Genomic DNA, 12,022 nt, shown 5'->3' on the forward strand with positions numbered 1-12,022 from the left:
AAGCCCAGCCAAGACAGTGTCCAGAGATGCTGTTTTTCTTCTGCAGTATGCTAGCTGGACACCTGAGGACTCTGTGCTGGACTGTCAAGGGCCTGGACCTCATAAACACACCGCTGCCAGGTATGTTTAAGGGATAGTGTTCATCTTTTACTGGTGTTAACTCATTTAATTGGTTAAAGCTTGTTTTTTGTGGAAACTTGGCAAGGTTTTTATTTGAAAGGTTGCTTGGAAATTAACATTTTATTTGATAGTTTAAAAAAGTATGCTTTTTTTTTTAAAGCAAAGTGCTAGAATAGCACATGCATTCATGCCACATTAAAGCAAAATGAATCCTGTTCTTCGTCTCCTATATTTGTTTCACCCGAATTCATTTGCAGTGACCTGCTAAACCACCTACCAATGATAAATATAAAGAATGACATTTTAATGAACCATGAAGACTCCTCATAATAACCTTTCGTGGAACTACTGCTTTCAGTTTCATGTTTTCCTGCTGCAGATGTAGACTTTGTAACTCAGATGCATGCCCATCTGTGTGACACAGCAAGAAAGAAGAAACAGCACTATGGTGAGCTCACCCTAACACACTGCCACCTGCACACAAACAAAGATCTTCTATTTATTTGTGTCAACTTTAAAAGTTTGACTTTTCCCACTGATTCATTATGTGTCGTAACAAGTCGGCACAGATTCGAGAACAAATATGGAGCGTTCCCCCAACTCACATCACATGCTCTTATTCTTCTCTTCTTAAAAACATGACAATAAGAACCCACCCAGATGACATCCTTGTTTAATATGCAGTAGAAAAATTCCATCGCTCCCACTGGCAACGGTTTTTTCTGTTATCCCGACCTGGTTTTTCTATATTGGATATCTGTCTTTTCTTATGATTCATGCGTGCCTATGTGCCATATCTCACAGAGAGCTGCTCAGAGGAGGCTGTACACACTGCAGTTAGAACACTAATAGACCTGGGGGTGAGTGACAACCTCTGTGTGGGTGTGTGTATGTCTCTAAATCTATCTGCAGAGGATTAAAGCCTGATTCAGAAAGTTTAGGCACAACCCAACTCCCAAAAACCTCAGTTCTAACATTCTCATCTGTTCCCAGATGAGCCTGAAGACAACCCAAATTACTAACAATCAACAATCATTGGCAGCGTTTTTCAGTTCCAACAGAAAGCCAACCAGATTTTGATGCAACAAGAAAGAAACTTTAACCAGCCATACTCAGTTATGTTTAAGGCAGGAATGTCGTCTACAAAGAGAATTACCTGGGTCACCAGTGATTTAAAATTGGTAGTCCAGGCAGGTTAAAGTCTCTTAACTGTGGCTCAGCTGGGATCAGTGGTTGTGTATAATTTTGATGTGCATGTACTTGACACTCCCAAGTGCACAAAATTTCTGAGGCAAATATTCTACTTTTTACTTCACAGTTTTTAGTATTTTGACACTGAAGTATGAGTAATTGTACTGAAAGAAATGGTACTTGGTATATTGGTAGAGTTAACTTATTTTTGATTATGCCTCATTTTTCTTCCTGTTATGAGGTGAACTGATATGAAAACACTATTTGGCACAGTGAACTGGGGCTTAAACAGAAACTTCGATGAGACCAGATAAAGGCTTTATATTTCTTGTGATGGCTTATCAAGCTATGGCAACTTTCAAGTCTGTGAAAGTTGTTTTGTCTTGCAGATAGGAATATAAGCTCTTCTTATCTGCAGTGACTCTGCAAACAACAGCAAGGAATAATGAGAAGGAAAAGGGCAACCTAACCAAACTTAAAAGCTGAGAAGAGCTGGACAGAAAAACACCTGTTTGCGGTCAGAAAAATGAGAAGAAAGCAGCCCACTCATAACTTTCATGCAGACTTTATGCATCAATATTTAAATCAGTGTTTCTGGTCTGGCAGATCACCACTCAGCCTTTCAGCTTAGTAAAGTAGACGGTATCTGCGCCTATCAGTCTGTCGGTTGGGAATCGCTGCCTTTTAAAAATAGAGCATCATTGACCTATATATCTGCAAAGATCTCAAGAGGCAATTATTAACTTTCTTTTCCAGGTTATCAGTCAGACATGGTCACTGTCTTGCTTGTCTTTAGGATTTGACAGCTAATTCCACTCCTTAATGTCAAGATGGCTTGGTTTTAAAGATCTGTTTAAATTAAAGGGGAATATGCTCTAATTATGAATATCTTCTAATGATTATACAACAACGAAACAAAAGAAAGGACAGAACAGTCTGAAGTTTGGTTCTTCCATTTCGCCTCATTATTTCAGACCTTGGTGCCTTAATAAGGTGGTTGTGTTATTTATGTAACATCCTTTGTTTTTCTTGTGTTCATGTTTTGAAGGGTGTTTTTTTTTTAATCTCATTACTTATTTTGCCTTGTGCACAAAGCACAGCGCTAAAGATAAGGCAAACCAAGCCCTCACAGCATCCAAATAAAAGTTACTGGATTAAAATTGTCGTAGCTGCGGGTGTCCTGACAGTGCTGTTTATTTTCAATGTAGGTCCTTTCAGAGCAGCACCAGAAGGAAGGCGTCTTCCTGGGAGTCAGTCTTTTGTTCCAGTTGTCAGAAAACAGGCAGAAACTCCACTGCTTCATCTCGCAGTACATCTACAATTAATGTGTTTAACGGAGCAGCATGACTCAGTGCCTTGACATAGTTCTTTTTTGTTGTTGTCAAATGTGACCTCATCCTCTTCGTTTCAGAGAAATTGTGTACAAAAAGATGCATGCTGAGTCGGGACGTTGGTGCATTTAGGTTAATTATGTCTTGATTTTTCAGTGATGAGAAATTTAAGTTTGTCTTTGGTAATAGCATTAGCATAAAGCTGCAGGAGATGAGGATTATGAAGTCTCTAATCAGTTGTGAGGACTCACTGGAAGATGCTGCTGTTCATGTTTCAGCCATGTCTGTTGTAATGAAGGCTGTGGAAGTTTAATTTACTGCATGTTAAAATGTTTTAGTTCAACTTTTTTCTAAGTAAATGTTCATATTGACAATAAATGTTCGTATTTCATCACATGCACAGAGTATGATTCGTGTAAAAAAACAAATCTTTTACAGTAGAATTTCCTACAAATATAATTTCCTCCAAATCATTGAGTTGCTCTACCTGTGTATGTCATCCTGTGATGACTCAGACCTGACGAGAGCCTGTTTGACGTAGATCTTTTGATAGTGAGACCCATAGACAAAATCGATGCCTCGCTTTGAACAAGACAAAGGGCTTTTTCTGGCAGGCATTATGTTTTAGAGTTTACCGCTGACTGTACAGCCAAGACTCGGCATCTGTTTTCCCTCCTATACCAAGAAGAACCAGACCTGCAAGTGATCCGGTCTAAATGACTGTGAACCTTTACTGCCACCTAATGTTGAACTGAAAGTACTATTGAATGTTGCTTTCTTGGATACTAAATGCAGTTTACTAAAGTTGTGCGTCTTACAACTTGCAGTATTGCACTCATAAATTCCCCGTTTTCAGTTTATTAGATACACCTAGCTGCAACTAATGCGATTTAATACAGGCGTCTACAATAAATCCTGCCCTCGTGAAGTGTGTTCAGTCTTTGTGGTGCTGCTGTACCTCATTATATTATACTGTGACATGCTTCTAATATTTTGTCAGCTGCTCAGCAGTGAGGCTGTGCTAAATAACAAACAGCTCTATGTAATGCAGCACAAACTACAGTACAGCTTTCAAAATGGCCATACAGTTGGATCAACACTTCTTTAAAACAGGTTCAACAAACTGAACTGAGTCACAAAGATAAAATCTGAAAGATCGTGTTAGACTTGATTAGTTTTATTTAGCTGTACCTGATGAACTGGTGTGTTTAAGTGCATTTAATATGCCAGAACACTGAGCAAGATATTGAACCCAAAATTACTCCCAATCTGGTTTATGGAAAAGTGCAAGCTGATTTGTACAGAATAATTTACCAAGTGAATGTAATATGATGCCAAATTTTGAATCTAATCACACTCTGAGCCACACATATGTGGCTCACTGGCCAAACATAATTACCAGCTACAACACACTGCTACAAACAGAGTCCATTTAACCCTGCAATTTCTCCGTGGCTTTCTTTTTCAATGAAAAATATCCACTTCACTGATTTTCTTTTTTCCCTTCAGAGGAAGCAGGTACAGTACTACAAGCCCAGATCAAAATAATTACAATTTTTCTCCCAGGCAATGCAATGACAAATTGTGAATACAGCATATTTTTAATTTAATTAAATTCTCCCCTTCACCAATCTGCTTTTTTATGAGAAAGTTTTAAAAAGAATCATTCTGAATAATATATTTAAAAATACTTTGTTTTACATATTAAAAAACCAGGGGGTTCAGTTTGCGCTCTATAGCATGAGTGGGGGGTGGCTGCTGATAAGAGGGTATTTTTACAGCTGGTGATGACTGTGACTGAATAACCAACGACAAGCAGCAAACGCCATGTTGAGTCATGTAATTATATGGTTTCATTTTGTAGAAATACCACATTTTTCTTCCTCACAATTACTGTAGTAACGTGAATAAAACAGTTGTACATCTTTTTTTCCCCCACTTCCCGCTGGTATTCTCCCATTCTATTAGCTTTTTGGAAATAGAAAGTGTGAAGCAACAGATGAGCAGTGCAGTTAATTTAAGAGCTGATATTCCTTAATGGATTGTTGGTGTTTTCAGCCGTTTGTCTCCAGGTTTATACCACTCTGTTGATTATAGAGCCTAACTGGTCTATCTGGCACTCCACCACATCGCCTTTCTGAAATAAAAACAGTTAAACACTTCATTAAAACACAGCTTTACTCCTTTTTGAATTGTACTAAAATAGTGTGTTAGGGAGTAAACACTAACTGTGTACCATGTGATGTACAACTATAAGGTTCTTTTGAATAAATTAAAAGTGAAGGAAGTTGTGATTTTTTAAATCGGCTTTGTGCATGAAGTCACCTTGAGGAAGACGGGTGGCGTTCTGAACACACCCACACCTGGAGGAGTGCCAGTCAAGAACACGTCTCCTGGAGTTAAAGTCACAAACCTGACAGAGGAGAAAGACAACGGAATGAAAACATGAGCAGCAGCAAAGAGCACATTGCTGAGTGGAGACACCCTACGCAGAAAATCCATTTCGGCCATTTGTAATTGCGGTCTGATTTTTTTGTGCAGGTGAGGAGCATCTAAATGACCATGCCTCTCTTCTGGCAGCAGAATATGCACCTTATAGTGTTAATCCACAAATTGCTGAAAAACATACTGCTGGCTATGACAGACGGGTGTCAAAGCACAAAGTGCATCGCAGCTCACTGTGTGGGCGCAGTCCCCATGCTGACCCCTGTCCACTGACTAAAGTGCCTACAGTGTGCATGTGAGAATCAAAACTGGACTATGGAGCAATGAAAGAAGGTGGCCTGGTCTCATAAATCATGTTTCCTTTTACATCCCATGGACAGCCGGCTACGTGTGCGTCATTTACCTGAGGAAGAGAAGTCACCAGGATGCAGGCTGGTGGAGACAGTGTGATGCCCTGGGCAATGTTCTGCTGGGAAACCTTGGGCCCCGCCATTCATGAGGATGTTACTTTGACACGTACCACCTACCTAGATGATGCAGACCAAGTACACCCATTCATGGCAATGGTATTCCCTAATGGCGGTGGCCTCGTTCACAGTGCAAAAACTGTTCAGGAACAGTATGAGTAACATGACCAAGGGTTCAAAGTGTTGCCTTGGCCTCTACATTCCCCAGATCTCAAGCCAATCAAGCATCTGTGGGATGCACTGGAAAAACATGTCTGATCCATGGAGACCTCACTTTGCAACCTACAGTACTTGAAAGTTTTGCTCCTAATGTCTTTGAGTCAGATACCAGAGGACACCTTTAGAGGTCTAGTGGAGTTCATGGTTTGGCAGGTAGAGCGCGTCATCTAACCGGAGGGTTGGCGGCTCGATTCCTGGCTTCTCCAGTCCACTTGTCACAAAGTGCCCTTGCACAAGACACTGAACCCCAAGTTGCTCCCGGTGACTGACCCATCAGTGTGTGTGTGTGTGTGTGTGAATGGTTCAATGGGCAAAATAGTGTAAAAGCACTCTTAAGTATGCAAACTGCATATAAAAGTCCATTTACTATTCATGCATTGATGGGTCAGCTGTTTTGGCTGCACACAATATTAAGCAGGTGACTAATATTGTGGCTGACTGATGTATACAGATCCTGTGAAAGGTGCCATAGGCTGCCATTATTACAGAGCAACACAGGCATTGTCACTGATAAGTCAAACGAGGGCAAGAGAGGCCTTTCTCAAATCAGATGAGAGAACGCTCCAGTTGGTCCTGGAGCTTTAGGGCAAAAAGTGTGCCAGCCATGGTGAATAGGTCTTAGCTGAAGCATGTAATGTCAGCTTGGAGTCGGATACGAATGGAGGCCATTTGCTCACACAGTGCTGCTTTTGTACATTACTTTCTGACATGATTTGCATAATTTCTTAAATGGAAATGCTGCACTCTCAGCTCAAGTTACTGAAGCAGGAAAAAAGTTTGTATTATATAAATCAGTACTTAAAACACACAAAGTCTCATGTACAGATGGCATCATCGTGAGCAGTGTGTAGACCTACTTTGAGACCCAGGCGACCAGCGTTGCCGTCTTGAAGATCATCTGATCAGTGTTGCTGCTCTGAACTGTCTCTCCATTAACCAAGCAACGAATGCCCAAGTTGTGAGGATCTGGAGGGAGAAAGATACAAAAAGCAGGACAGCTGATATTCTTTTTGCTTGCGACTTAGACTTAGTACTGCTAATACAATCCAAACAAGATCAAAGATTTTTTATAGTCAATTCCCTATATGTGCAGGACATACAGAAAAATCAAAATACCGGTACTATTTCTCTCACCTAATGTTGAACATGCAAACTAAAATAGAATAAAAAGTAGAATAAACAGAATATGAAAACTGAATTCAAGTAATAGGATAAACTAAATGGTACAACTTAATAGACTATGATGAAACTGAAAGCCATGTAAAAACAGTGACAGTAGTGCAAATAATAAGAAGATTATTATTACAAAGAAGAAAATGATAAATATATGTGCCAACAAGCAGACTGGTAAATCCGCATTAACAACTTAAAAGTAGCAGCCAAGTTGACCAAGTCAGTTAAAGAAACCACACTTTTCACAGGATTTCAGCTTGTTAACTCAGTGATGCTGCAGACGTACAAATCACAGATAATTACACGATTCACCAGACCGTCTTTAATTCCCCCTTTCTGTCTCACCCTCCTCGCCGTTTTCTCATTCCCTCTCACCTTGCACAGCATCGGTAGTTACTAAGGCAGGGCCAAGAGGACAGAAGCTGTCAAACGTTTTTCCCAGCAGCCACTGATTCCCATTGCGCTTCATCTGCCAGTCACGCGCACTGAAGTCATTGGCCACAGTGAATCCGGCCACGTAGGAAAGGGCGTCTTCCTCCTAAACAAGTAAAAATAGTCTGAACAGATGCATCCTCAGTGTCAGAGTGACCAAAGGAGATGTGATGCTCACCTTGATATGTTTTCCTCTTCGTCCAATCACAAAGGCCAGCTCCACCTCCCAGTCCACCTCCTTCACCCACACAACAGATGAATACAAAGGAAATGCAGCATCAAAAAGCACCAGAGCTGTGTCCCAATTCCAACCACACTAATTCTCCACAGGCTTTAGTGTGTGTGTGCTGAGTTCACAAAATGATAAATACAACTGTATTTTTCAAAATGCTTAATTTGTGAGACATTATTGCCCCACACTGTAATACACAAAGGAAATGGAGACGTCATCATAATGTTCTTAAGGGGGGGATGATGTTAAATGTATTGTTGCTGTTTAACTGACATCCAGCACCATGTATATTGTATCATCTCCTGTTAAACAGTAGGATAGGTTGATTCTGAGTCCATTAACTACAAAACAGTGTACTATAAAAAGTGTGTGCACATTATATCCTGGCCATAAAAAGGGTTTTATTTTGGTGCACATAACTTCAGGGATAATCTTGACTAAACTTGCCTTTACTCTTATTTCAAGACAAAACGCTACAAGGACTCCTCTTTTGTATAAGGTTTGCAATTTAATAAAACTCAATTCAGTTTTATTTGTATAGCACCAAATCACAACAAAAGTTGTCTCAGCACACTTTAGAAAGTATAGTCTAGACCTTACTATTATTATTAATTTTTTTATTATGATTATTATTATTATAGAGAAAAAAACAACAATAAATCCCCCTTGTTTATAGCACTAAAATCTTCTATTAGGTATTTTATTTTCTTGGGCCAAGTTTCTCAAAATTTTCTACAACTATAACAAAACAGTCTTTTCATTTGCTCAGACACTATTAAGCACAATTATTTATATACACTACAATATAAGCACATTTCTCCTTGTTTTTAAGTATATATTGTATTCACTGTTTATTTTATCTCACTCTTTCGCTTTTCCTTCCTGTAAAGCACAGTATAACTTCTGCATTTATCTAAGAGGCAATGTTTGCTAGCTTGCTCTCACTTGACTCTCTGAGGGCAGAGTAATGTCGTCGTACGGCCCTGTGATGGCGCTGGGGAACTTGTTGAAGATGACCGGTTCATTGGGGATCGGGACGTTCTGCTCCAAACAGTGATCGCGGTAGTTTATACCCACGCACACGACCTTCTCCGGGGCCAACACAGGAGACAGCAGCCAGATGTCTGAATGCTCCACCACAGATTGACCACATGTCATGGCTCTGAGGAGGAAGTAGGCAAAGATGAGTTAAAAAGAACATGATGATTTGGGCTGAGGTTAACTGAAAGTAACATTGGGACAGCTGTGGATTGAATTAATGTGGGTATCTGAATAAAGTTAGTCACCATGATCCTATTCCATAACACATTCACAAAAATATACTAACATACTTTTCAGTAGCATAAGAACCATGTCAGGCCCAGGGGTAGAGGTGACCACCTACCCAGGGTCCAGACATGGCTCTTGTCTTGATTCATTTGGTTTTAGGTGCTGTTGGGATGTGTTTTCCCATTTCACTGGAGCAATGCCAGACCGTTACCCGGGGCAACACGCAGCACTCTCAAGGGAAGCAGCTTGCTGTGGGACACAGACCTCAACGACTTCAACTCCCAGCAGACAAAGCTGTTAGCCTCCCTGACTCTGTGGTTAAAGGCCATCTATTCACAATCATTTTCTCCTTCCCATAGAATTCTGGCCCAGTCTATTCAAATGGAATTTACCGATATCCATCTGTCACCATCAGTCATTCATTCAACACTTGGATTTTTGCAAAGAAAAGCCTGTAGATATAGCAAAATACTGGCTGACAAAATGACTCCCAGTCTCCAGAAGAGGAATATTGTAGCATGACAGTGAGCCAAAGCACACTGCCAAAATCAGGCAAGAGCTGCTGAAGAAGAAGAAAAAAAGTGAAAACTATGACCTGGCCAAGTACATCACCTGACTTGAATCCAATAAAACACAACACCTCCAGCAAAGAGCAGCTGAAACAGCGGAACATCTCCAAAAATCTGTGCCACACTGGTGTCCTCCATGCCGAGGACGATTAGGGCTATCATCAAAAAATAAAAGTGGACATACGAAGTTTTGAAACAATAAAAGATTTGAATCTCAGTAATGATAAAACCCTTTTTAATCATATAACATTTATGCAATATTGCACATGGGTGTACTGTGTGTTGCCCTCTGTGTTTGGTTTCATAGGTCAGTTTAGTTTGGTCAGTCAGCCTATTTAGTTTAGTCAGTAATACCTGTGTCTGTTTGGCTGACCTCTTTTATGAACCCAGAACTTTCTTGTCTACATCTTTTTTCCTTTTGAGTTAATTAAACCCTTTTTTTTTTTCTTAAACCTATGGCTCTTCTTGCCTAACAACTCAGTCCTTCACAGGAAGGGTCTTTTCTCATCATCTGTCAATGCAAAACGTATCTCAAACCAAGAAGCATTTAACTATCTACAGTCTGGGAGCTTAAGGTGACACTAAATTCTAATAAAATGAAACTTATTCTGTTTATAAAAGGTAAGTCTAATGGAACTAAAGTCTTAAGGCATTAGCAGCTTTTAACATTTAAGCTGAAGATGATTCCCTTTCATTTAAAGCTCATGTTGACAGTCTGGTCAGTCTGATTTAGAGTGAAACTGGGATTTTACTTTAGCAATAAACATCTTATTTTCATGCAAGAACATTCCTACCACTGATAGATTACTTGTGTACATGCAAACCTCTGCTGACTGTCTAAAACCTGCTGACACAGCAGGTGCCAGGTTAAAGCTCATCACTGTAAGGTCTATTAGACTTGGTTCAATGGCTGGATAACTCACTGGCTGTGGTTTGTATGGCCATTTTAAAGTTGTTGCCACCCTATCTGTGTCTGTTTTCCCCATTTGTGTCTTGATATATGATTTTAGATCCCAGAATTCTTTCCTGTTTGTGTCTTGAAATATGATTTTAGATCCCAGAATTCTTTCTTATACTCTGTCCCAAAAACTGGGAGTGAATTTGGAATGAATGCTTTGAGCTGTGCTACTAATGCTGCCTGGAATGAGCTACAAGAAACAAATAATGGTGGGTGAATTTAAAGCCACTAGAAAACTAGAACTGACTGAAAAGTGTACATGTTTTTCACTATACCTGTGTCTTTCTTATTTATTGAATCACTACTATTTTATTGTGACTGTGTTCTGAATTACTTCATTGATGCTCCTATCTTGTCCACATCTGTCTTGACAATGAGACTGAGAATCTCACCACTTAAACTAAATGAAATACATATAAAATATGAATGTAATCGGGTGTGTTTGACACCTCTGTGCACGCTCCAGACCCTGGTCTCCCATCTCCAGCAGTTCTCTCACTGTCGAGGGCATGGTGGGGTCAAACGCCTTCAGATCCACCACACCGAGCCCCTCGCCTAGTTCCACTCCCACTCTGATCCCACCTCTGTCACCATGGCGACAAAACTGCACCAGACGCATCGCTGCACCCCCCAGGCCTCGCCTCTGTGGATTTGTTGTTTGTTTTTGAGAGAATAAACTCCTGAAGGTGTGAAATGCTCGAAGAGGAAGTCTCATCTGTCGAAGAAAAGGTGATGAGGAAGGAAACCAGATCATAGGTGATTATCTCGCCCTCACCCCATTATTATTATTATTATTATTTGTTTTTTTAATTGCCAATAAGTCACACCTGGTACTTAACATGTCAAGACAAAGTCAGATTGCACTTGCAGCACCTACATATCAAAACATTTATGTGTTATTTCCTAGTTTGTTAGATACCAAACTTGATATAATCCCCAGGTTCATTTAGGAAATCCGTCGGTATTTCTCACTTAAACTGTTTGAAGGAAAACTCTTAAACTCAACCTGAAAACAAAACCTGCATGTGAACTGTACCTAAACTAGCTCGTTGAGAAAATGCTGTCAAAACAGGCCAGTTACAAAACAGGCTAAGTTGTGTGTCAGTAAGTCTGACACACAACTTACAATTCCTAATCGCGATAAGAAAAGCATGAACTAGGCTTCACGTCGTTGGTGACATCTTACCTGTAGCTCTAACTGTGTGAAACTGAGTTTTGCAGAAATATCTGTTTAGTCAAATGGAAAATCAGTATCACACTCTAACCTACTAATGTGTAACGAGGGGAACTGCTGCTTCTTTCTTGCCCTTTGCACATTTTCTTGTTAATACTTACTTCTCTCTTTCTCCATAGAAAACAGTTTTAAATACTTCCGGTTTGTGGTTGTAGTCCGTGAGGTCAGCCATGTAAAAAGCGAGATAAATGCTTCAACCCGCAATAACGGCAAAAAGTACTCATGTTTTTTTATTAAACCATGTATATGGATAACTAATATATCGTATAGATATTATTCATAATGCTGCTTTTAAATTCTTTGAATCCGGTTCAAAAACTACAATTCCCGGTTTCTCCACAAACCCGCCCTAAGTGCAATGGGAACTTTGCCACTTCTTTAA

General features: G+C 39.9%; 2 protein-coding genes across 7 annotated transcripts in view; one reads left to right on the top strand and one right to left on the bottom strand.

Moving 5' to 3' along the window:
- gpat2 (glycerol-3-phosphate acyltransferase 2, mitochondrial) overlaps positions 1-3,032 on the top strand; it is an 84,631-nt gene extending 81,599 nt beyond the window's left edge. The window contains exons 22-25 of the mRNA XM_020593825.1: positions 4-120; positions 479-568; positions 925-980; positions 2,520-3,032. Coding sequence (XP_020449481.1) covers positions 4-120; positions 479-568; positions 925-980; positions 2,520-2,636 — 380 coding nt within the window. The 3' untranslated portion in view covers positions 2,637-3,032. The remainder of the gene's footprint in view (positions 1-3; positions 121-478; positions 569-924; positions 981-2,519) is intronic.
- Positions 3,033-4,614: 1,582 nt separating this feature from the next.
- Positions 4,615-11,809, bottom strand: fahd2a (fumarylacetoacetate hydrolase domain containing 2A). 6 transcript variants are annotated; one of them, XM_020593728.1, is made up of 8 exons: positions 11,742-11,809; positions 10,856-11,121; positions 8,556-8,772; positions 7,557-7,616; positions 7,322-7,484; positions 6,631-6,739; positions 4,968-5,055; positions 4,615-4,779 (listed from the first exon to the last, which is right to left on the bottom strand). In XM_020593728.1, the coding sequence occupies exons 2-8, from the start codon at positions 11,119-11,121 to the stop codon at positions 4,717-4,719; spliced, it is 966 nt and encodes a 321-aa protein (XP_020449384.1). In that variant the 5' UTR covers positions 11,742-11,809; the 3' UTR covers positions 4,615-4,716. The 6 variants fall into 6 exon arrangements, 5 of the variants coding, with proteins under 5 accessions (XP_020449384.1, XP_020449382.1, XP_020449381.1 ...); XM_020593726.1 differs by having other exon boundaries at positions 11,672-11,747; XM_020593725.1 differs by lacking the exon at positions 11,742-11,809 and adding an exon at positions 11,593-11,733.
- Between the last annotated feature and the right edge of the window lie 213 nt (positions 11,810-12,022).

The sequence above is a fragment of the Monopterus albus genome, unplaced genomic scaffold, assembly GCF_001952655.1.
Source record: "Monopterus albus unplaced genomic scaffold, M_albus_1.0 scaffold20.1, whole genome shotgun sequence".
Classification (NCBI taxonomy): domain Eukaryota; kingdom Metazoa; phylum Chordata; class Actinopteri; order Synbranchiformes; family Synbranchidae; genus Monopterus; species Monopterus albus.

Coding starts and splice junctions, on each gene's coding strand:
- fahd2a (XM_020593728.1), bottom strand. CDS start 11,121: ATGAGACTTCCTCTTCGAGCATTTCACACCTTCAGGAGTTTATTCTCT. Junction 7,485..7,556: donor GAAGAGGAAAACATATCAAG/GTGAGCATCACA, acceptor TTACTTGTTTAG/GAGGAAGACGCCCTTTCCTA. Junction 6,740..7,321: donor AACTACCGATGCTGTGCAAG/GTGAGAGGGAAT, acceptor TTCTCCCTCCAG/ATCCTCACAACTTGGGCATT.